Source organism: Callospermophilus lateralis, chromosome 4 (assembly GCF_048772815.1).
Source record: "Callospermophilus lateralis isolate mCalLat2 chromosome 4, mCalLat2.hap1, whole genome shotgun sequence".
NCBI classification, from domain to species: domain Eukaryota; kingdom Metazoa; phylum Chordata; class Mammalia; order Rodentia; family Sciuridae; genus Callospermophilus; species Callospermophilus lateralis.
In genome coordinates, this window is record NC_135308.1 from 130,001,120 (window position 1) to 130,027,792 (window position 26,673).

Consider the following 26,673-nt stretch of genomic DNA (forward strand, 5'->3'; position numbering starts at 1 on the left):
AAAGCTCCATGGCCCACAATCTTATGACAATATGTGCTTTTATGTCTGTGATTTATATTTCAGTACCTGAGGAAGAGGACCAGGTCAGTTCTAAGACCACCAATGTTATTATTCTTACAGTCCAAAATCTATCCCTAGTTGCTGGCAAGTTTGAGTGCATTTGTTTCTTATTGGCACTGATTACTATGAACTCAGTGGCTTTAAAACAACAGATTTGGATACCAGAGGTCTGAAAGGGGTTTCACTCGGCTAACATCAAGACATTGGCAGGATCACATTCCTCCTGGAAGCTATAGAAGAGAATCTATTCCTTTGCCTTTTCTGTCATCTAGAGGCTGTTTGCTTGGCTTATGTCTGCTTCCTCCATTTTTAAGTCTTACACTCTGACTCTCCTGCTCTCTTCTTACCTGTAAGGCTGATTACAATGGGACCACATGTATAGTTTAGGATAATCTCCCTATCCCAAAATCCTTAATCATATCTGCAAAACCTGCTTTCCTATGTAAGATAAGGTTCACAGGTTCTGGGAATTAGGACAGGGACATCTTTGCCCAGAGGGTTGTGAATGGGGAGCACATTAACTCACCTATCATGGTGAGAGTCATAAAGGTTATGTTGCCAGTGAAGCAGAGGTGAGTGGGAAGAGTATCTCTGCATAAGGAGTGTGAAAAGGTAGGAGAATTACATAGTAGGTTCATTCATCTAAAATGCTCAGTAGGGCTACTGGGACTGGCTTTCAACCTCCACTTAATTTTTCTATTTTTTGCTTTTTCCCTCCAGAGGAATCTATTGAAGTCTGTCTATTTACAATTTGCTCACTTTCCTTTTTCCACTTAGTTTGATATTTTATTTTCTCAAAACTGGATTCTCTCTTATCAAAATACACATGCCTAATGACTTTAGACTTGAACAGAAAACATGAGATTTAGTGGAGGTGGTTTTGGGAATCTGTGCCTCTAATATGCTTCCTAGGTAACTTTTGAATACAACAGTTAGAGAACCCCCAATATATTTATTCTAAGTAAAGCTGATAAATTTATCTTGTTAGAAGAGAAAACTAAAGAAAACCTTCCAAGGGAATTAGGGTATTTTCGGCTTTTGGGAGATAACAATTTGGTGTGCAATTTAGTAAGACTCTAATTCAGGGGAACAGGTGAAGAGATCATGTCAAGATAAGGGGAGAAGTTTTTTTTGGGAGTTGATCGTTCTTTATACTTCCCTCACCACAAAGAAGGGCTTAGTTTCTTCTGAGTTGTGTTTTCATACTGATTTATACTCTGCTGCAAATCTCAATAACCCTGTATATCCAATTGTAGTTTTTCTATATCAACTTTTCCAATTCAGGGGTAGTGGAAGATGAAAAACTGATGTTTGACATTCCACAACCGTTACAGTGGCTAGGGTGATAAATCAGACTGTCAGATGTCTGAGTTGGTATATTGTGTTGTAGGAATCCTTCAATCATGACATTGAGGGATCTGACAGGTTTTGTTTTATAATTTAAATAATTTGATCCATGAACAAGATATTTTGATGGGTTTTCTTTATAAATATATTGTTATTTTGAATAGCTTTTGTTTGTAATTAAGTAATTTGTAATTAAGCTGACAAAAGTAAAAAAAGCAAATACATAAAATATTTAGCAAAGAAAGGAACATATTTGATGGTTGGTAGTTTTGTTTTTAACAACATGGCAGACTGGATGATCTAAAAATTTGCCAGTTATAAAATATTTGGAAATACCGAATAAAAAATAGGCAATTATGTAAATAGTTTGAAGATTTCACAAGTATGTAAAGAATATCATCAGAGACACAAAGTAGAAACTGGACTTGACCTTCCATCACTTTGAGTTTATGATTTGCATTTATATTCCATGGTCTGAGAACCCTCAAGCTGAAAAATTAACATGAAATTCCCTGAAACACTAGGCAGAAGTAGAGACAAAATCTTTTTTGAAGGGACACATCCTCAATCCTGGCAAGTAAATAATTCCAATAGAAAATGTTCTGCCACCCATGAATCTAAAATTCAAAATTACAAAACCCATAAGAAAATACAACCAGGGAGAAGCAAACACATCAAACAGCAGGATTATAAACACTACCACCCTCCTTGAGAAATTCCCACATTCTTCCTCCACACTCTAAAATTAGCACATTAAATTGGTGAAAATACAAACTGAAACTGGAACCATGAGAAACTAGCTTCAATATACTATTACTTGTTGTATTATATATTGCATTGTACTACATCGTACAAATACAAAGTGCTTTGGTAGTTCAGAGAATGAAGAGAACTGCAGAGAGTGTTGATGTAGCTTGAATTTGATGCTAAAATGTTGACAAGAGGAAACTTTAATTAGAGGAATGTTACTCCTTTCAAAATATCAATTAGATATTGCAAATCAGTGGTACCATAAAATCTTAGGAAATGAATGTCATTATAAAATGTATCACATTAACTTTTGGATATGAACATTAAATTGAAATCATGACCATATATGAAACATAATTATGCCCTTATTCAGAAAAGCTAAGATAAATGCCACTTCTAAATTAAGTTATATGAGACATCCCAGAAATTACCAAGTAACACACACCCTGAAAGTTTAAGTATACTACTACAAACTGTCTTATAATAAGGCACTTAAATTCAGAATGGTAAAAATCATCTAAGAGATATTGAGTTCTTTTTGCTGGCTCAGTGATAACATAAATTCTGGATACAATCACTGGACTTGAAATGTGTTAAGTGTAGTAAAGTAAGTGAAGAATAACTGCATTTCATTAGTAGAATGTGATATTATGGGAGTCAAATGTTATCTAGTTTAGATTTGATCTCAATTAATGTAAATGGGTATTATGTAACTCACCAAAGAAAGTAAATTTCTCAGAGATGATGAACTTCATTAAAATGTACCTTTATCACTGACATATATACCATAAGGTCAAAATTTCCTCATTCTTGCTAGATTTTTAATGTGGTGTGTTGAGGCCAATAGGCTGTCAGGTATCAACTTTCTAAAGATCATATTCCATGTGGGAAAATGTGCAGTGCTCTCTAGCAGAAAGGGAACTGTTTGTTGTTTGCATCATGGTAGTCTCTACAGACTTCTTGCGAATTTCACCTCTTTACTAGCTAGTGCTGACTCACATTTTACCAAAGTTCCTTTGTCAGGGTAGAATGAAATATATAAGCTGCCAACTAAAATTTGACAGTAATAATTATGCCTAAATTATTGTTTTCTTTTGTAGCTCTGGGTCTAATCTCTCATCTAAGTTCTCTGTTCTATTGTAGCTATTCTTGAAAGTCTCTTTTGCTTATTTTCATGTTGGCTGCCATTTCAGGTAACAAGTTCATAATGTAGTTAGTTGAAGATGAACTTGAGATTTTTTGCTGTTGCTTTTTTTGGTCACTGTCCATCTTTCTTTTCTAACTTCTTTCCTATTACAAGACTAGATGGAGGAGAAACAGAGAAAAGACACACACTCAGCCTCTACCTATGCAAGAATGGCCACCTCAAGGATTCCTCTTATAATTTCTATCATTTTCTTTGCTAGACAGAACTGGAAGTTTCTGAATGCATTCTGTTCAAAACAGAAAAATAGCAATAAAAATGTCAGGTGATATAGCATTAGAATTTTCAACTTTTTCAGTGAAAATAGCAGTATGCTTTTGAACTAAGAGTTTAAGTATACTGCATAAAATTTGAGATGAAAACTTGGAGTTACTGTATTTTAATTAATTTCTTAACGTTCATATGAGAAACATACTTTTTGCAGGGCTTTATATTGCCATCTAGTATTTTTTTTTCTCACAAAATTCTAGGAGTATTTGAAATAACTGTATTATAAACATATAAACTTTATTGAATTATAAAATTTAACTTTGATTTCCATTTGAGATTTTTCTATATGTGTGTCACTCATAAATTTTTAAGTTCAAAGAAAAAAGTCAAGCAGTTGTTAGATTGGAAAAATAAATCCTAAAATATGAGTTATAGGTCTTTCATATTATAGGTTGACTTATATTCAAAGCTAGAAAGCCAAAGGAAACTATTTTAAACTAAGGAGGGGATTCAGTAATGTATATAGATTATAAACATTCGGTGTAAAATATTGCTTTTTTTGTTTTTACGTGGTAGACTGCTATTCTTAGTTTAAAAATTTCTTAGGACAATTATTGTGTTCTAAGTAGATTTAAACCATATCATAAGAGGTATTTACATTGTAAGAATCTAGGATTTTTTTTATAGTTTTCATTGTGATTGAGTAGATTCATATTTTTGAATCAATATCCAAAATGTAACAATGAATAATTAAATTAATTATCTATTTACAGTTAGGTAATTGTCTAATTAGTTTGAGAATAATAGATTATAAAATTTTCAATAATTATTATTAAACACATTCTATACTTAAATTATTTAAACTTATCCATTAAAAGTTCAAAATGAGTGTGTGTGTGTGTGTGTGTGTGTGTGTGTGTGTGTGTGTTTATAGACAGGTACCTAGCTACTTTATAATTTTAGTGATACTTGTGTTTTCATGCTTAACCTTTTTCCCAAATAGACAAACATCATCCACCAAACATCAACCACCGGTTCATGGAAAGGAATTAAGATCATATAGAGCAAGAGTAAAGGAACAATGAAATTGAGACACAAACAGGAAACTGTTTATATCATGGATATTGAGCCAGACAAAGTGGGGATACCAAGGATGCTTCAAAAAAAAAAAAAAAAAAGACTTAGAAGTCACTGCAGAAGTGTCTGGCTACCACAGGATGTAAATAATCTATTGTTTTTTATATTTCATAAGTAATTCCTTTGTAGTCAGAGAGTCATTACTACCATGCTTAGGTCTGTTAAATCAGTCTGATAACTGTGTGGGTGACGTCTGGAATCTGCTATAGTAAATGTGCACCCGATACATAAGCATGGCTTTCACGCGTTCCTAGGCTTTGATCATCTCAGTGCAGTTCATCATGAAATACTAGAGCTCTTCTCTGATGCCAATCTAGGCAGTCAGTTGCTTCTAGAGCAGAGCTCCTACTGCTGGGATAAGAAGTCTTTGTTATCTAATTGGGTATTTGTCACAGAGAATGGAAGAAGGGGGTGTGAAGGGAAGGTTTTCAGGACCAGGTAAGTAACTTTATTTTCTTTTTACTTTATAAAATCAAATATTATAATGTTATCTTTAAAAATTCTACTTTAATTGTGGAATGTTTAATTGAAAGCTCTCTGGGCACATTAAAATGTCAACTTAAGCTACATTATAATGGGATTAGAATTGAAAACATATGCACATAATTTTAGTCTAGTTTTAATTCTTTAAGAAAAATTTATGAGAACAGACATTTTAGGAAATATTGATAGGATTTTATTTTCCCTTTTTTTGAAGGACACTTTTATGAATAAAAATCTAAAACAGAATGGATCAACATTTAGGAATAATGGCTATCTCTTATGTCATTAGGAGATATCAACAAGTTTTTTCTTTTTGATGCCACTGTCTTTAGAAATCATAAAAGGCTGACATAGGCTAAAGAGGCTATGATGTGCGGGTGTGGGGTGGGCTGTAACTAACACCGGCTCAGGTGAGTAGCTGCCATGCATTGCTAATGAGGAACTCAGCTAAAGGATTGTTGCACATTCTAAAACTTCAGATGCTGTGTGTGGTTAGAAGCCTGGAATTCCTTTTTAAATTACTTTGTTACACAGCTATATTTATTAGAATTTGAGCACACTACAAATACACATACTTCTAAGATGTCATTATAGTAAAGGCCCACAATCTGGTTACATTTCAGGGAGAAAGTCTACACTGAAATGAACATTGTGAGAAAATTCAATTTGATGATACCTTGGGGTACATTCTTGCTCCATATACTGCTGTTTTCATTACAAGGTAAGAACTTACATTATTTTTTTACCTTAATTTATCAAATTTTAGCCTCTCTTACAATTGATAATAGTTTTTTTTTTTTTTTAAATAAAGCATTTTTAAGTCATTGGAATGACATTCAGGTAATCTTATTGAAAATTCTTAATGATATGGAAAACATGGACCTTTTACTTGTTATTTTTTGTGTCTTTTTAATGGCTATTTAGAATCATGCTTTAATAATGTGCAATTATACTAGAAATTCTGATTCATTTTTTTCTTCTAAAAGATTATTTAAAATAATTGTCTATGTTAGAATAAAGATTGGGTATTTAAACTTTCTTCATATCATCAAGCCCCCAAATGGAAAAAAAAAAAGTTTGAAGACTGACTTTTAACAGTTGAGATTAAGAATTAATTTCCCATTATTTTGGACAGTAATTTTACCCATAAATTAGTTTTTATAATATATTTTCATGGGGAAATCATATATTTACATTTAGTTTTTAGTTTTTAATCCCCGAAAAAGGCTGTATGCTTGGGAGATTGTAGGGAAAAGGGGAAAAATTATTGAAGGGTAATTGACAGGAGAGATCAAGACACCACCTTCCAATCCTAGTAGTGACTGGAAACCCAAGAAGAAGGTGTCCTAGGATGCTGGAAAGGACATTGGAGATCCACTTGCACAACACCAGCATTCTGTGGTGTGTTTGTTATCTTGCTTAAGTCTGGCGAATATGAAATGATAGGACCAGAACTATAACTTGGATCTCTGATTCCCAGTCTAGTGCTCCCTTGGTTGTATTATGTCTCTGTGTAAATCCATGTACACTGCTTGTTCTTTTTTGAATTATCACTTAACTCCAATGTCTCACAGACAATGTCCTGGTCAGAATTCTCTGTAAAGTACAAAATAATTAGCAGCGAAATTGATGTTACAATGAACTGTTAAGCAACCAAAACATTGACCAAGATACTTGTAGGCTTTTCATTCTTATCTTTATATATTTATGTCTGGCAGGATATATTTGTGTATCATCCATCTTGATGGGAACATCGAAGTGAGTATTTCTTGTTTTTTTTTTTTTTTTTACCCTCGAAAACATGAAATAATGGAAATGGCACAGCTCAGCAGACAATTGTATCTGCTTTTAAAAATAAATGAAATATTTTACGAAAAATGAAATAAATTTTATAAGACATTTCCACAAGTTATAAGTGATTTGGCATACATTTCCTTATTTATGAAGCTAAAATTAATTTCCTTTTAATTACAAGAAGAGTTCTTGGTGGTGTCCACTAACTATAGGTACTAATGAGATTTTATTTCAAAGACTTGTAAAGAGGCTATATGCAGTAATATAAATTTTTATTATTAATACACATTGATTGCAAATGTATTTTTTTTGTATTCTTAACATAAGGTAAAACAATTTTTAATGATTAAAAAAATAAAGTAGTTCTGGCAGTTGAATAATGAAAATCACTTTTTGGACTAAATTAATCTGCTGAATAAAAAAACTAATTCTATTCTGCATTTGATTATTAACAAAAATTTTTATCAATATATATAAAACACAAAAATATAAAACACCATAAAAAATATTCACCTTAGTGAATGGACTGGTTTTGAATAATAGCAATGTGCTGTCCCTACTCACATTAATTTTAATCTGCCCTTTATGACATGGAACAGGAGAGAATTGAGTATTATGATTGAAAAGAAACCGGGTGTACTCTTGGCAAAAACTGACTTCACCAGATTTACCAAGTCATGTGGTGGAAATATTATGCTGGTTGGTGCTACAATGTTACACTATTTTATTTCTCTATTTCCAAGTTCCTTCCTAAAATCCAGTTTACATCAGAGACTGGAGAGATTTGGGGACACTCCTAAGTTTTGTAAAATGAGACAGCACCACCACCCAAATCTAACCCCTTCAAAAAGGGGAGGGGGACCTTTTAAATGTTAAACCAAGAAAGACCTCTTTGATAAAGTGATGGAAATCAGGAGGAAAACACCAGCTCTCTCTTGGGAGAGGCTTGTTCAGGTTGCCTAGGGGCCTCTGATTATACAAGTTCTTTTTGTTTTCTTCTAGAAATGAGTTTAATGAAAATCGACAGAAAAGAGCTCTTTTAGCAGCACAGGTAGGTTATGCCTCAGATGGAGAGGGAGGCAGAGAAATAATCCATTCTGCTTTGGACTCTGCTGTCACTTCAACAATGAGACCTTTGTAGAGGGGAATAAAATGCTAAAAACAAAACAGAAAGTGGGAGAAAGAGGCAAAGTAACTTCTCTGCTTTTTTTGTGACCCTCAATTTCATGCTTGGTTCTCATTGACATGTTTGAAGTGAAATACGTTTTTTTTTTCTTCTTCTTCTTCTTTTTTTTTTTTTTTTTTTTGTGTGTGTGCTCTTCATCTTAGTTATCTAACAGATGGTCTTGAAGCATTTATGGAAGATTGAATCCCATCCACTTGGTAGGAAATTTTAATTTGTTTAGAAGTTAGGCACAATGTCAATCAGGACCATAGTAATAATACAAATACTTTCAAGAAGGAGCGGACAAAGATCAAAATGATACAAGTTAAATACTGTAGGAGGGCATCAAATATATATCTTGATGTCCTGACAGAGATGGCTTTTGTATTTTCTGAAGAATGTAAATTCTGGGCATCTCTGAAGAGGTAACTGGTTTTTGGAGGACAGGGTAACATTGAATTTGAGGAGCTCTTCTTGCCTGGGTCCCTTTATATAACTGCATTATCTACAAACTATAGTTGGAACGTTCAAATGAATTGATTTCAGAAAATGTTTCTCTATAAGAGATAGTTTGCAAAATAAGAGAATCCTAACTTAGTAAAGGCATTTTGGGGAAAGTAATGTGATTTGAATATTTATATAGCAAACAGCTTAAATATTCAAGAAAGCCTTTGACAAATGCTAAAGTGCAAACAATTTCTACTAGCATTTTTTGATGAATGCCTGAATTTGTATATTTTATGGTGTTAAAGAAAAGAATTAGTAGATGAATGTATGACAGATTTGATATGCTGTTGTTACAGTTTAGGAAACCAAACTGATTTATTCTTGTCAAGAGTAGAGACTTTTTTTTTTTTCATCCAGAATGAGCAAAGGATTTTATGTAGAATGCAAATACAAAAAAATATTTTTTTTTCCCTGAAAAGAGAGTGTTTTGCGTACAAAGTTCTTATGTATCATGTGAAGTGATTAAAATGATTTTTCTCTAAGAAAGAAAAGGTACATGTTTGCTAGAAGATCTTATGTTAACCAGGAAAGGTCATCTACATGACTCAGTAAGAAATCTGATTTTGAGAAAAACTTTCTGGTGAATCCAACTAGATTGAGGGACCTTTGAAATATACTCCAAAGGTGTCAGTCATATAATGTGCCCTATGAATGGGACTATACTATTGTGCATTCCAATGTTTTTAGAATATGTATAATTTTCCTGAACACCTTCTTTCTGATACCGAGTGAGGAACACATTTTCCTTGTCTTGATGTCCTCCTTCGGGAGAACAAAGAGTAGGGGCCTTGCACTTCTATTTTCTGTAGCTAGAGAGGGTGCATCAAAATCATATAATATTCCTGGACAGATTTAAAAAGAAGAAATGTTAAAGAAGGTCAATGAGACCATAATCATGCACGGCCCTCTGTCAGATCTGAATCTTGTGTTATAAGGCCATTTATGTCCATAGATTCCCTCACATGCTTTAAGAACACAGCACTGATGGGTAAATAACTGTACTCAGAAATACATTGGCAATGAAGTGATCCAGAGAAGGATAGACAGACTTTCACAGATGCTGCAGTGATTTCCCACCCGAAGACTGTAATTTTTTGGTGCTTCTTAATCTCCTGTGGAGTTATAATCAGTAAGGCAGAAGAATGGGCTGTCTTCTTTTATCACTTAGGTGAATATGTGCACCCAATGCCTGGGGTATTTTTGTATTTGCATTCCAGTTCAATTATTCTTTGGAAGCAGGTGCTGAGAGCAGGTTATTTACTTGCAGAGTGCACAGATGAGGGACAGGCAAAAGTGAGGGAAGAAGGGAGAAAACTGAATATAGGGTATGTTAATGAGGGAGTTTCTGCTGTAGGCACTTGGGACCTGCTCTTATTGGGAACCCTATGAGGAACCGTGTAGCATGTATCCTAGAATTGTTTCCACAGTGAGAAGCTGGAATATTTATGCACCAATTCCTGTTTCTCACTGGTCAAGAGTGGCCTCTGAGGACTTTTAAATACCCAGGAAAGCACTTTTTGTCATTTGTCCTGCTTGGACTCTGTCCTCAGGCAGAGAGAGAAGGAATCCAAGGTTTGAAGTTGGAGGCTGTCAGTGTGCACAGGAACCCAGATAGATTTCAAGGTGAAGTTGAGGAAGTTCTGAAAGGGGCATCAACAGAGTCTGCTATAGTCATGACTCTCAACACCCTTGGGAACTGACTTTTTTTTTTTTCCACGTTCAGTTGGTGTTTGTTGTCAACATATCAAGAATTATGCTAGAGATATAAACAAGAATAGCAGGGCTTGATATCTAGAAACTCCATGTCTAGTGGAAGTAGGGTTATAGAGAAGTAATTTCTGTGCAATTGGCTCATTGAATGTAAGAGGCCATCAGTTACTAGTCAATATCCATGTGATGTAAAAATTAAAAAGATCCTAATTATCAGTGTAAAATGCCATTTTAAGTTCAGATTTATTTTTTAAAAAAATGCTGAGTGTCATGTCTAGCACTGGTGAAATGGGTAATGATGCTGGGATACATAGGATGGAGACTGGGGTAGTTAGGAGGCTGGTGTTTAGGTAATCAATGCAGTGTCTATAGTGGAAGTGTGGGTTGGGTGGGGCAAGAAACAAATTATATTCTTTTGCCTTGGCCTTATGTTATCCAGTGTATTCCATTTTGCCCAAGAATAGCAATAGGTAGCATGTTTCTAACCCTTGTTACGTGCTTGGAACTAAATGCATTACTTCTATGATTTCATTTAATCCTCACAATTCTGTGAAGCAGGTGTTATTATTCTTTTTTACATAATGGGAAACTGAGGTTGAACAGATTGAGCAATTTTATCAAGGGTATGTGGGACACAGAATTGAAATTACTATACACATTTGTTGAGCATCAGAGATGATTGGCTGGTTTAAACTAACAAGATTGGCCTAAAATCATTTGGGAGCAAAGTAGGAAGATATTAGTACCCAGTAATAAAATCAATTACATTTGGTTTAGGTAGCCAGAAAGAATATGGCTGATGAGAAAATAAGACTTGCTGTCCAGGTGGAATCAAGGTCATAGACAGTTGTGAGTTTAATTTAGTTTATAGACAGAAGCAAAGACAAATAAATAGAGGAGATGGAGCAGTGGGGATAAAACCTGGGAGGATGTGAATAGGAAACAGTGAACTTGGAGCCATGGCATGGGTCAAAGAGTTTAGAAATGAGTCTTCAAGCTGGGCACGGTTACACATGCCTATAATCACAGTGACTCAGGAGGCTGAGACAAGAGGATTGCGGGTTCAAAGCCAGCCTCAGCAAAAAAGCAAGGAGTTAAGCAACTCAGCGAGACCCTGTCTCTAAATAAAATACAAGATAGGGCAGGGGATGTGGTTCAGTGGCCAAGTGCTCCTGAGTTCAATCCTGGTATCTCTCACCCCCACCCTGCAAAAAAAAAAAAAAAAATTAATTCAAAGAAATGAGTCTTCAAATATTGAGAGATAATGAAGCCAGAATTAGACAGGCAGTCAGTATAGGTAGGGTAAAATCGAGTCAGGCTGGATCAAGGAGGTCAATTTTGGGTGAGTCCAGGAAGTTGGAGACTGTCCCCTGAGGGATTGAAATGTTAATGCCTTCTTACAATCAATCAACAAGTACATGAAAAAATGCTCACCATCTCTAGCAGTCAGAGAAATGCAAATCAAAACCACCCTAAGATACCATCTCACTCCAGTAAGATTGGCAGCCATTAGGAAGTCAAACAACAACAAGTGCTGGCGAGGATGTGGGGAAAAGGGTTCACTTGTACATTGCTGGTGGGACTGCAAATTGGTGTGGCCAATTTGGAAAGCAGTATGGAGATTTCTTGGAAAGCTCGGAATGGAACCACCATTTGACCCAGCTATTCCCCTACTCGGTCTATTCCCTAAAGACCTAAAAAGAGCACACTATAGGGACACTGCTACATCCATGTTCATAGCAGCACAATTCACAATAGCAAGACTGTGGAACCAACCTAGATGCCCTTCAATAAACGAATGGATAAAAAAAAATGTGGCATTTATACACAATGGAGTATTACTCTGCATTAAAAAATGACAAAATCATAGAATTTGGAGGGAAATGGATGGCATTAGAGCAGATTATGCTAAGTGAAGCTAGCCAATCCCTTAAAAACAAATGCCAAATGTCTTCTTTGATATAAGGAGAGTAACTAAGAACAGAGTAGGGGCGAAGAGCATGAGAAGAAGATTAACATTAAACAGGGATGAGAGGTGGGAGGAAAAGGGAGAGAGAAGGGAAATTGCATGTAAATGGAAGGAGACCCTCAGGGGTATACAAAATTACATACAAGAGGAAGTGAGGGGAAAGGGGGATAAATATAAGGGGGAGAAATGAATTACAGTAGAGGGGGTAGAGAGAGAAGAGGGGAGGGGAGGGGGGAGGGGGGATAGTAGAGGATAGGAAAGGCAGCAGAATACAACAGACACTAGTATGGCAATATGTAAATCAATGGATGTGCAGCTGATGTGATTCTGCAATCTGTATACGGGGTAAAAATGGGAGTTCATATCCCACTTGAATCAAAGTGTGAAATATGATATATCAAGAACTATGTAATGTTTTGAACAACCAACAATAAAAATTAATTAAAAAAAAAAAGAAATGTTAATGCCTTCAGATCCCTTCCTCCACCCTTATGAAGGAAATGCCCCTGCTCTTACCTGTTGCTAAGGTAACCTGTCCCAGGAATTGCCCCTCCCGACAGGGAGCTGTAAGGTTGTTCATTAATGTAGGTCCTGGGCTGCTCCCTCCTGCCCTTCCCCCTCCAGCCCACCTGTTTCCCACCTTTTGGCCATTCCACCTAGAATTCCTGGACCTAGTCACCTATGCAGGAAGAAAAGAGATAAGGGGAGGAGAAGAGGAGAACAAAGGAAGCCTAGGACATATAAAAAGGGCAGAACACCACGCTTCTTGGGATACCAGGATACCAGCTGTGGCCCCCTTCTCCCTCCCAGGAGAAGTCTGTGTTACCCCTTTTTAAATAAACCCCGCTTTATATGATTGCCTCAGCGTGCTTCTCTAATGTTCAAACTTCAACGTGAGGAAGGAGGACTTGTCACCGATAAGCAGTGGTATCAATAGAAGAGCAGTTTCATATAGCATAGAGCAGGTTTTCCTATTCAAAGAAAAAGTACTGAGATGGAAAAATGCCAAAATAAAACTTTACATGTGGGCCGGTGACCAGAATCTGTGGAAAAAGGACTTGGTTTCTCACATGATGTCCCTCATCCCTACTTCCTTTTTATCCTTTCCCTTCTCCAGTTTTTCCAACATCATCAGCTGCTTTATTTGACAATTGTGTGGCAAATTTGGGGTTTGTGTTTCTTCTGTCAAATATGAAAAATGCTGTTGGGAGAGATATGGCCCGAGTTGTATATGAAATTGATACTGATTTGGACTAATCATCTACAATTGATTAGTTTTAAATCCACAATTAGTTGATACGAATGTCTCACAAGGGTTGTTCAGATTAAGATAAGTCCCTTTATTACTGATTTCTCTGTGAAGGAATAATGCTGAAAACTTTACCTACTTTGTTTTACTTCATTTTCATAACTATGAAATGAAGTAGGTGCCATGATTGTTTCCTTTTTACAGATGAGAGGTTAAGAAACTTGCCAAAGTGTAAGTTATGACAGAGTCAGGACTTTACTCCAGGTCTGTTTGTTTCTATGATTCATGCTTTTAACCCTTACTTGAAACTACCTTAGGCTCTATAAAGAGATGTGTTTAAATGTTCCATGAACTTTAAAGTGCCATCTCTTTGGAGCTAAAGGTGACACATCCACCCTGAAACAGCTGGTGCTTTTGTGGCTAGTGATTGGTGCTCAGGTTGCAAGACAGCACCCACTGTTGGTCCATTAGCCCCATGCAGTTTTTTCTAGCCCCGTCTGCACCTGGAAATGTCAGAGAACTGCTGTTTCTGCAGGCAAAGCAATCAATTCATCCACAGATTAGGCTCCAACCAGGCTCCTTTCACAAGGCGGTGATGGGCCTGAGAATGAGGAAGGGAAGTGAGGATGAGAGCAGAGAAGGCAAATGACTTGTCAAAGTCATGGAAGAACCCATGAAACCAGGTCATCTACCCACAACCCTGAAGGAGCCCTTTCTGCCTCACTGAGTCAGTCTCTATAATCCATGGAAATACAAAGTCAGTACTTCATCATTTCTGTATTTGTAGCTGTTTTCTGGATTTTTCCATCTGCATGTTTGGCTTGAAAAAATAATTCTTATTTCTTTCAAAGCTTGAAGCAACTTCTCCAAGATATTTTTTCCATGAAGCTATTAACTGGGGTGAGAGCAAAATAAAAGGTCAGTTCTTATAGCTGTGTTTTTGTTTTGTTTTCTCAAAAGGTCCCTTTGGGAGATAATATTGAATCAATTCTGTATTGTTTCCATGTACTTCATGGAGGAAACTAAACCAGGGTGGTAATAATAGTAATAACTTAAGTTCATTTCCTATAGAAATTCAAATTATTTTTTAAAATAACCAGAGCTAAACATTTAGACAAAACCCATAAGACCTCGAATGATGTCACTGGGTATCAAAACCCCCTTTTCTGCATCAATCATTTTTTTCCTTAATTCCTTGACATTCCTATTTTGCTTAAAATAATAATAATTAAATATTAAGTAATATCAATTAAATATTAATTATCATTTAATAATTAAGTAATAATTTCACATTTCCTTTAAGTACTTTAAAATTTGAGAGGAAACTAGAAAATAGAAATTCTTATTATGATGTTTAAGATCACATGGATCCTCACCAGTTTTGGTTTGCTATTTGTTTTCAGAAGAACAAACAGGAGTGTAAATAAAATTTTGAAGGAGATACATTTGTTTACTTAAATATTTAAATATATATTCATTGGTAAAGCTTAAGACTGCAACTAAGATAAACTTTAAAGATAAATGTGCACCTTAAGGAAAAAACTGCTTTTAAGTTTATGAAAAAACATAATTTTCACCAATATTTATAGTTTAAGGTAAAACAGCTCATTTCTACTCAGTAAGGATTTATGAAGAGATTTTTGCATTTTAAACTGTACAGATAGCAATGAATCTTAAGTTGGAAAGTAATAATAGGATTTTCTCATTCTTGTCTCTGGCAGAACTGTGGTTAAATTACTACAGTAAGATGAGTGTCTTCCATGAACTTGACATATCCCAGGCGGGCCCAACTTCTTTAGTAATACTTTATGGTGACTCAAAGATGTTCTCTAATTCCTCTGATATGTGACTTAAGTTCCTCCTGCTTGAGTTTTGCCAGTTGCCTCTTGTCCTCTCCTTAACAGAAGAAAAATTTTTATTGTGATTCATTTGCATTTTTTAAATCCACTCCAAAGATGATAACAAAATTAGGATTGGAGCTCGTGGTGACTTGCTTCCTCTTTTTAATGTAAATCTTTGGAGCAAGTTTTCTTTCCACAAAAAGTAATACTTTTGGTGACAGCCAGCAGTGACATGGGCTTAGGTCTCATCAATATTAAGCACAGGTTCCAGAGATATTGCTTCATTTATATTGAGCCTGAGGATTAATAAACAAATTTTGAATGAAGTGTTTAATCATTCTATTCAGTAGTAGGAGTTCCTTTTTTTTTTTTTTTCCATATTCCTTAAGTTAATGCTGATACCATTCTTTAGTACCATGCCTGCTCCTGGAGAAGGAGCAGATCGGAAGTGCAGCTGGTGCTGAACTCCATCAATGGAATCCTCTGCGGTTTGTGTATTTCTGGTTCTCATCATCTGGGACAGTGATTCCTTACATGGGAACTTGACCTTTCAATTGCTTGAAGGAGGATGACCTTTGCTCTCAGAGTAGTTTGAGATGTGAAAGCCTGTCTTTCTTGCTTCACAGCTCACATAATGAAATGAGCTAGATACAGATTTGATGGGTTTAATTCTTTAGCTTCTCAATGCAAGAGGCCCAGGGTTCTATTTAAGTTTATGGTGGTTTCAGTTAGTCCAAGTTGAATCTTGACATATTGTGTTTATAAGAGCCGATGCATGCCAGAAAATAACTTATTATTTTGCTCCTCAGGTTCTTGTCCTCATGAATGCCTTAACGGAGCTTTCTGTTCTAAGACTGGTACATGTGACTGTCAAATATTTCAAGCTCTTGGGACAAGGTGCCAGATTAGTAAGTGTCAGGGATATTTGTGAGAGAATTATGGGATGCTGAAAAGAACATGAAGGCATAATTTTGCTATGGCAGTGTTCATCCATTGGGAGTTGTATATTAACTAGAGAGCTGACAATTTATTTTCAGTGATTTGAAATGATTTTGAAACAATGTAAAATAAAATAAATATGCATACTTTTCCTTCATGCTGATCTCTAATGTTTTCCTGGTATTCTTTACACTTTATATACTACTAGTCCATCATAATAAATCTCAGTCATCTCTCTTTTATTTTGTAAATTAGATTCTTTATTTGGAGCCACACATTCTTTTTGAATTTGAGTTAATTGATTATTCTGTTCAAAAATATTGTAATATAATTGAGAATTCTTCAAAACGGGAGTTTTTTCTTTTTCTAAGTTTTTATCTATAGTGTCTAAGATAGGATCTTAGGTAAATATGATCAATACATTTTCATTTAATCAATATTTATTGAGCATTTACTAGATCCCAATGTAGGCAAAAGTCTATACATGTGTGAACAATATCGACATGTTCCTGTTCTCCTGGAGGCTGCAGTCTAGAAATAGTATCTTATATAAAAGAGATACACAATAATTAAACTTGTGACATGTACTATAAAGAAAAGTACAAGATGAATGAAAATATACCACAGAAGTAAGGTGCACTGGCAGGAAAGACTGCTTTAAAAGTGAATCACCTGCTGGGCATGGTGATGCATGTCTGTAATCCCAGCAGCTCAGGAAGCTGAGGCAGGAGGATCCCAAGTTCAAAGCCAGCTTCAGCAATTTAGCAAGGCCCTAATTAATTTAGCAAGACTGCCTCAAAAGAAAAAAAAAAAAGAGAGAGAGAGAGAGAGAGAATCACCCTGTGTCTTTTACTGGCCAGAGACAGTAAATTTAAGTGAAAATTACAAAAAGAAAGAAAAGGCACTAAACAGAATATCTACAAGGGTAGATATGATGATCACAGGAAATGAAGTTGTGTCATTTAAGATGAATATTGCTTGAGATTTGGCCACTCTGAGGTCATGATTTCCGAAATTCCAGTAAACTTTGAACAACTAATGCTATTTTTGTTTTGTCTTGGTCAATATGGTATCTCTTTGGATACAATAAAAATATTTTTGAAAGAACTGTGGAGACTGGAACACTCTAACGCTACCTATGCAAAGTTTTAGGACAGGCAGTGGTCACATTTCTCCTTTCTGAGCCACATATTTGCTTTATCAGTACCACCTTCTTTTCTTATATCATTTCCTTGGTCTTCCTTTCTCCTACACTCTCCTTTTGGAAGTAAAAATTAACATCAATAATTTTTTCAGAACAAATTGGAGACCCTGTTTTTCCTTAAAAAGTTTGATAGTTTTGACAGCATCTAGTAATTTCATAAGAGTTTTTTATTTCTGTGATAGAAACTACCAAAGAAGAAAATACTTATTTCATTGAAAATTAGAATCATCATAACTGAACATGACTAGAAGCAACTAATTTCTTTTATTTTACTAAACTTATTCCCATTTCTTTTCAGTCCCAAACATGGGCAGTGGCAGAGATGGTATTTGCAAAACCTGGGGACAATATCATTTTGAAACATTTGATGGCATCTACTATTACTTTCCAGGAACTTGTTCCTATATTTTTGCAAAGGACTGTGGTAATTTGGAGCCTCGGTACACTGTATGGGTAGGTGATCCTAGAATATATTCATTTAAAAAGTTATTTCTGGAAAAGTATATCCTTAAAAGAACTGGACAAATGATGGGGAATAGATAATAATAATAGAATGACTACTCAGGGTTCTGTTCTTTATGGATAGACCAACTTTGTGGTCATATTGAGTATAATTCTATTGAAATGAGGCCTAGCATTGTGAGAAATAGGGTTTGAATCCCTGTTGGAGGATATTATAGGCAATGCATAAGTGTCTGTTATGGATGTCATGATGTCAACACCAGTCACCATCTCTCACCTTCAGGTTTTGCTTGATTATTGAAAAGGGGGTAGGTTCAGTCACCAACCCTATTGCTTACACTTATTTTCTTCTTGACACTTTAATTGAGGGGTACATACTCAGCCCTGAGTTCAAGTCCCAGTACCAAAACAAAACAAACCAAACCAGAATTCTTAGTATGGACTGGAAGCTGACATTTATTCATTGGAGTATACAAACTGCATAACTTTTAGTTAGATTAATATTATACGATGGAGCTCAGAGAATTAGTTCTTAGATGCAGAACTACTTATTCAAATGAATAAGTAGGAGACATCTCAAGATGCAAATTGCAGAGTAGCTCTAGTTCAAGTAAGAAAGTCAGGACTTCTTCCCCTGTGAATTATCCTTTCGTGAATTTCTAGGCATCTCAAAGCACAACCAAGAAACGGCTTGAAGTCCTGCTTTAAAAGCTGAATCTTTTCATAGCCAATATGTGTTTAAATTCCTGCTAATTGTTTTTCCGTCTAATTTATATGTTGAAGTTGCCTAAATTCTTCTTCTGTCTTAGATGATGCAAATATTAAAAGTAGGATCTGAAACTTTATTCAGGGATCTGGATCTGCAGCTCAGAAAGGCAACGAGGTATATTGACCTTTGAAAGTGTGGAGCCTATGGCTAAGAAATTAGTGGTGTCTTTAGATAGGAAAGTTAGTGGGATGCATTTTCAGTGCTCACAGAGCTCTTGCTGTTAGCTTCTTCATTGTCATTGACTCCCTCTTCCCCTCCTCCCACTAGGTTTCTCTCTCTCTATTGGTATTCCTGTTTCTCTATATTGGTATTCACTTAACTCCTTTGACTTTCTCATTGAAATGTTCTTGTCCAGTGTCTTACTCTTCTGAGGCCTAAGGTATCAACTAGATCATCATCCTTTGATAATAATACAATGTGTGGAAAAATTGAAGATTCAGAGAAGTCTAAAAGAATAATATTAGAATTATCAGTCAAGAATTACCTTTACCATTGCTAATGCCTTCGTATATTTCCTTACAGGATTTTTTTTTACTCTACATTTTATGCAGATTTATAAAATTGAAATTATACTGTGTATTATTTTTCTGTTCTACATTTTTACTTAATGTTATACCAAGAACTTTCTTAAATGTCAAAGAGTTTTAACAAACATAAATTCTACTAGCTGTATACATTTTAATTCATGGTATGCCCAAATGATTTAATGATGTACCATTTTGGAAATTTTGGTTTTTAAGATCAGTATTAAAAAAAAATACTATTTATGCAGTTTCCTTTTTTATACCCCTGATATTTTTTCTTTTTATATGTAATTTTATTTTTATGAATATAGTACATGACAATAATTTGAAAGGTTTCATAAAGATATAAAAAATGGCAAAAAATAACCCTACCTTCCTTCATTTTTTTTTTTTTTTTTTTTTGTTGTTGTTTGTTTGTTTTGGTACTAGGGATTGAATCCAGAGGCACTTGACCCCTGAGCCACATCCCCAGCCCATTTTACATTTTATTTAGAGACATGGTCTTGCTAAATTGCTTAGAGCCTCACTAAGTCATGGAGGCTGGCTTTGAACTTGCAATCCTCTTGCTTCAACCTCCAGAGTAGCTGGGATTACAGGCATGTGCCACTACACCTGGCCTTTCTTCATTCCTGGTGTAGTTTGGCTCCTCAGAGGCAACTTTTTAAACTCTTTCTTTGGGTTTTTAATCTTACATAAAGATATGATATTATTTCTTTATTTTTTAAAAGTTAGAATTTATTTGGGGCTGGGGTTGTGGCTCAGTGGTAGGGGGCTTGCCTAGCATGTGTGAGGCACTGGGTTCAATTTTCAATACCACATAAAAATAAGCAAATAAAATAAAGGCATTGTGTTCATCTATAACTAAAAATATTTTTTTAAAAAAGTTAAAACTTATGTATTCACTTCCTATTATGGAAAATGAGGAATCATCTTAATTACAGCATACTTTAACACTTAGTTACATGCACACACAGAAACAGATACACTTGCAGATACACAAACACACATATACATATACCCCCACTTCTTCATTCCTTCTAATAGAGTTATATCACTATTTTTGGTTCAATCAACATATGGATGTTACATTGGAGTCACTATGTAAGCATTGCTTAGAGCTGCACCCAATAGGTTAGAGTGACTTTATTTCTCTTGTACATTTTTCTAAACAGTTATCCCATCTTTTGTTTGCTGCATTTCCTTTACTGATTTCTTTTGAGGCCACTATGTATCTACCACGTGGGATTCTATTCAATCTCCTCCTGGAGAATTTTGTTCCCTCTCTCTATATATCTCTCTATATCTCTATATTTTGTTTCCCTCTATATTCTGGATCCTAATGAAAGTCCAGTGAACTGGGAACTTTATTCATACTTGAGAGACAGGCTCTGAAAAGCCTATTGGATGTTCTGAACATATAGCCAGTGTTTGCAGTGGTGTTTAAACAGGGATTCATTTCTTCTTTGTTAACTTACTTGTTCACTAATTCTTAAGTTTTTTTTTAAGTTTGAAAAAAGAAAGATACTTTTCCTGGAAAGTATGCAGGGGGGGGGAACACTTTTGAAATATTAATTATAATTTGGAAAACATTTTCAGAATTTTGAAGTTCAATTCACTGTGATTTCTGATCATTTGCATTTTAGAAAGTTAGTTCTGTTGTCCAGCTTGTTGGGTAAATATTTCTTTTCTCTCAATAATCACAAATGTCATATAGCTTTGTAGAATGTCTTGGGACTAATGAAGCTACAGAACTATAAACATGCATTGTGATTTTAGTAACCCAAGTGGATCCCATTTGTTGTTGTTGTTGGTTCCTATGCTTTTTTTTTTCATTTTTCTCCCTTAAAGGTTCATAATAGTCCTAAATGCTTTGGTTCAGTGTATACTTGTTATCGGTCAATCAGCTTATTCTTTTCAAACCAAGAGGAAATTCGAATTTATGGCCATGAAATTAAAAAAGATGGAATCAGGTAATGTATGATAACTGATATAATAAAAATGATACAACAGATTAACAGAATTTTAAAATATCTTGGTCTGGAAGTGAATTGTGGAGATTAGGAAGAGATTTTTCTTCAACAGTACCCTTCCGTTGTATGGGAGATATGAAAACTTAAGTGGGTTCTAAGGCCAAGCAGGTAGCCAGGAATCTTACCAGTTTGACCTTTGTAATTCTTGTGCAGGACAGAAATATGTTTACACAGATATAGACAAGTTTATCATATTTTTTAAATGAGAAATTCAAGAAATTTTTATACTCAACTCCTGATTATTTTTTTCTTAAATATTTCCTCTTTATCTTTGTAGCAGGACCTTACAAAAATCTATTTTGTTTTATTTTTGAAATGATAATTGAAGGCCTTTCCAAGTTTGTGTGAATGAAGTTTGGGTGTCACTTGAGATTTTCCATTGAAGTTCTGACAAAGACTCAGAGACAATAAATAACTGGCCTTCTTGAATAGATCAGAGAGGAACCGCTTCTGGCTTCCTGTCTGCCAAGAATATGACCCAAGAGTTTGGGGGGGAGTGTATATTTATATATTTTGCAAAAGGTTTTATGCATTTAAAACTAGAAATACTGTGGAATAAACTACCTTTCCATCTAAATAATTACAGAGACACTTTTAAATATTTAAATATTTCCTAACTGAGTTATGCCAGAAAAAGTAAATTGGGGACTGGAACAATTGCATCCATCATTCAGAATTCACTACCACGTTTTGAACAATGAGGATTCTTTCCAGAGCAATGGCCTTACCAACCAATGACGCCTTTTCTCAGTTTACATTCCTCAAGAGGCAGCAGGCAGTAGCAGAGAGGGCTTCTGACAGAGTACCAGGGAGCTTTGTCACAGTTGCAACCAGGAATAGCCCCTCCATCTCTCTAGGCTTATTTTCTTGATTATTTTCTTCTAAACAAAAACTTAGCATCTGAATGGGAAGCATTGTGCAGTTAAACATGTATTTCCCAGAGCTGAATTTAAATAGTTAATTTAGGATGCTCTATGTGGGAATTTAGGTAATATAGTGGGCACTTAAAAATACATGTTTTGTAAAACAGAGATGCCATTCAGATAGGTTAACCCTTTGTTAAGTGGAAGGCATATATTTAGTTTTAATAAGGAGAAAGCATTTCTATGATGATTTCCAGTTACATGATAGAAAAAATGATTTTCTTATTACTCAGCAATGTTGCTTTTATTAATGCTGTTTATGGCCTGGAGCCTAACTCACAGTAAGTGCAACAGAAATATTTGCTAAAATAAACTCAAATATGGTGGCTCTGCACATTAACCCATGTCTCTCTGGATTTTAGTTTTCTCAACTGTGAAATAAGGGGTTTTGGTAGAAATGAATCTGTGAATACTTTTTAGCATTAATCTGTTATTTATTTTAGCTTGCATTTTAATGTGTCCTATTGTAAAATAAAATCAGAACTTTATACACATTTGGGGTTTGTCTTAGACTTTCTGGAGTTTATCTAGTTCTCATTTTTATTCCTCATCTCCTCTAATATACTTTTATCTTATAAACTTCAGAATAAGCACAGGTACACATTTTTCTTTTAAACAGTTGTATATATAATTAAATTAACTATTATACAGAGCAAGTAACAAACCAAGTAACAGACAACCTGACAAAAAAAATTACCCTCAACAGAGTAATTATATTTATAATTAGCATCCCATTACTATAAAATGTTTATAAGACACAATTTACTTTTTCAATTATAGTTTTTATAAATTTGCTATCTCAAGCAAATAATATTCAATATTATTTCAAACTGACTTTATGAATTCCTCATATTTATAATTTTCATATGAACATATTTAGTCTTTTTGTTCTCCAATTAAGTTTTTAGTTATTTTCCTATGTTATAACAAATTTTATGTAAATATTTATCTATAAAATATCTTTGTGCAAATGGTTACAGACATTTTGAGTTGCTTCTTTGGGGATTGTCTCTTCATGTATTAGTATGTTTGGTTTTGTAGTTTCTGTTGCAAATATCCATGCTCTATGGGAAGAAATCACTAATTTGAAATTTTTGAGAGAAGTATATGAATATACCTATTCACCACCATTTTACTCACATTATAGTTTGTGATTTTATTTGGACATGCTATCTTAACAGAAATGAGTTTTTTCCAGTTTCCTTACTTATCAGCACCTGTTTTTTTCGACAATACTCATGGATGGGAGAACAGTGTTCTCCTAAATGTTTCCTAGATGACTTTGCTTTTTACATGTCCAGTTGTTTAGTTTTCTTCAATTCCCTTATGTTTCTGATTTCCTAAGCACACTTTTTGTGTGTGTGTGTGTGAAAAATGGAAAAATCAGACATTAGATTAGCAGTTTAAATATCTTATTTAACCTTTGTTTAAATGGGCCACACTGTATCCACCTTAAAACCTAGGAAACAGTCTATGCAATATTACATGACAAATTATATTACATTCCTAATGTAAGTATGATTAACTATTCTGACATTTTTCTTTTAGAAAACAATGGTTTATGCTAAAGTGATATTTTGATAATGGAAACTCTTATTTCCTGATAGCCACATTGAAAATAAAATTAAAGAAAATTAGAACTTGAATATGTTTGCATATTTTGACCATTGTTTGTCTTGACTTCAGAATTGTTGAGCATTTTAGATTATTTTTAATTCTCTAGAAAAAAAAATCACTTAAGCCCTCATTATTCTAAATAGGTAGATATTTTGCAGATTTCAAAAAATTACTGATACTTAGCAAGTGTGCATTTTTGGTTGGTTAAAAGAAGCATCCAGTCAGGCACAGTGGCACATGCCTGTAATCCCAGTGGCTCAGGAGGCTGAGACAAGAGGATTGCAAGTTCAAAATCAGCCTCAGCAACAGCAAGGCACTAAGCAAATCAGTGAGATCCTGTCTCTAAATAAAATACAAAATAGGGCTGGGGATGTGGCTCAGTGGTTGAATGCCCCTGAGTTCAATCCCTGTTACCCACCCCCTTCACTCAAAGGGAAAAAAAAAAAAAAAAGAAGCATCCAGTTGTAAGGATAGACTCCAAATTGGTATGGGAAAAGATGATTGTTTTCCTTGTATTTTAATTTCAATATTAAAGTTTTAAAACATGTTGAGATTCCCATACTTTACTTTGGGGATCTCACTGCATAGTTTATTCTGTAACTGAGTAACAATTGTCTTTTAATTATTATCGAAGTCACTTCAAGAAGAAAATACATCATCTATAATTGATCCTTTGTCATATTCTTAGATGGTCTTTATTCTATTTTTCAAGTTTAACATTGCCTCAGACAATTGGACAGGTTTTCATTGAGAAACTAGCTGACTACATTCTGGTGAAAACCACCTTTGGCTTTTCTTTGGCTTGGGATGGAATATCAGGAATTTACCTCAAACTGTCTGAGGAGCATAATGGAAAATCATGTGGCCTGTGTGGAAACCACAATGACATACAGTCTGATGATTTCATAATTCAGCAAGGTAAGTGGAACAGGAAGAGTGTGTGGTACTTTCTAGAGTCTTCATCCCTCACTGATTAAGCACTTAGTACCCTGAAAACTTGTCACGGGTTGGGGAAAATTCTTGGCTACCCTGTTCCTGCTTCAGTGATTTTAAGTGAAATGAATAGTTAAACATTTTTGTCTCGTTCTTGAAAACTATGAGCTAGTTTTGTAGCTATTGCTAAATTAAAATGAAGCACGTATTCCCATAGCAAGTATTAATTAAGCATTTACTTTGTGTTAGCAGCATGAGATAGATCTGCATCTCTTGCTATAGGAACTTGGGCTACAAAGATCCCACTGCTCCTGGAGTTTATGTTCTAGTGAGTGAGACCCTTCTGAATCAAACATCTACTTCAGGATAAAAGCCATTTTGTATCTAATCTTAATAAGAATAAATTAAATAAGTGACAAATAATACGTTTAAAAATACAATGAAATATGGACAGGATTATAAAAACTGAATAGTAACTTAGAAAGGGTTTACATACCTACCCAATATCTATTAAATTTAAGTCATGAAACTAACCTCTGTGAGTTATTAGAAATGGAGTCTGTTTCAATTTGGGTATTAGTATGCAATGGGAATAGAATATGAGAGCCACAAGCCATAATTGTGATTTATGTCCACACACATAGATGCAGCAAGAAAAGAACATTGTTCTTAGTATCAGTGGACCTTGCTTTGAATCTTGTTCCAACTCTAACAGATTCTATAATTTGATCATTTAAGCTTCCAGATGCTCAGTTTATTCAGCTGTAAAATAGGAATATAACAATTCTGAAATTATAGAGTAGCCAATACTACTACCACTACTAGTAATAATAATAAACCTTAGTACTATTTGTCATAGTGTTAATTATGAACATATAGTTACATTGTTCCCAACCCTTACAACATCCTGCAGGGTAGGATAGAAGGGTATTACCTTCTATGCTCTTAAGAGCATAGAAGGTAATATGCCCAATGTATCATAGCTTGTAAATGATACTGTTATGGTTGGATTACAGATGCTGTAGACCTGACTGTCTCCCAGCCCTGTGCTTACAGACAGGAGCAATTGCTTTTCAGACTGTAATTTACTACATGATACTTTTTGTTTTATCTTTCAAAATTAATAGATATGCGTTGCCTCTACGTCGTGTTTTAAGGGACAGTAAAAGGACCACTTTGAGAATGGGCTTAGGAATCAGACTGTAAGATTCAAATTCTGCTTTGCTATTTATTAAACTTCCTAAGGCGAATGATGTAATACTATAAATGCTTCATAGAGGCTTAAAGGAGACAATCCATGTAAAACACTTAGAGTGCCTGGCATGTAGATAATACTCAATACATTTTATTTATAATCATCTCTAAGCATTCCTCAACAAGACTGTAATGAAGCTGAGATGAAAATGTTTGAAAACGTCCTTACATAGCTTTCAGAAGCCCTCATTAAAATGCAAACATTTTGCCCACGATGGATAATCCAGCATCAGGATTAGTTTAGCAGGAGCTATGTTAGAGAGCAGGACTCAAAGGAGTCAATTTTCTTATACGTAAAATGGAGACAATAGTAATGACCCTGAGAGCATCCCAGACTGTGGCTATATAATGAGAAAATGTAAATGAAAGTGCTCAAAAATTCGTGAGCACAATACAAATGTACAGTATTAGGATCATCATGAAATATTATTTTGCATCCAGTCGGGTATTTGGAATGAAAGGGTTCATAAATTTGGAATCTATTGACTGTTCTAGGAATTGGGGTCTTGACTTAGGCAGAACAAATCAGAGGGAGGGTCATTTTAAAATTTATTTTTCTTCTGTATCAAAGCTTCATGAAAAAAGTAATATT

At 34.7% G+C, this 26,673-nt stretch overlaps 1 protein-coding gene across 4 annotated transcripts in view; it reads left to right on the forward strand.

Annotated features, from left to right (window-relative positions):
• The first annotated feature begins 5,833 nt into the window (after positions 1-5,833).
• The window catches only part of Otogl (otogelin like), a 124,159-nt gene continuing 103,319 nt past the window's right edge, over positions 5,834-26,673 (forward strand). For 2 of the 4 annotated variants that reach the window (XM_076853147.1, XM_076853151.1), the window contains exons 1-8: positions 5,834-5,912; positions 6,910-6,949; positions 7,988-8,036; positions 14,437-14,503; positions 16,236-16,334; positions 17,868-18,022; positions 21,173-21,294; positions 24,607-24,812. In XM_076853147.1, coding sequence (XP_076709262.1) covers positions 5,834-5,912; positions 6,910-6,949; positions 7,988-8,036; positions 14,437-14,503; positions 16,236-16,334; positions 17,868-18,022; positions 21,173-21,294; positions 24,607-24,812 — 817 coding nt within the window. The remainder of the gene's footprint in view (positions 5,913-6,909; positions 6,950-7,987; positions 8,037-14,436; positions 14,504-16,235; positions 16,335-17,867; positions 18,023-21,172; positions 21,295-24,606; positions 24,813-26,673) is intronic. The other 2 variants (XM_076853148.1, XM_076853149.1) reach the window with 1 other exon arrangement.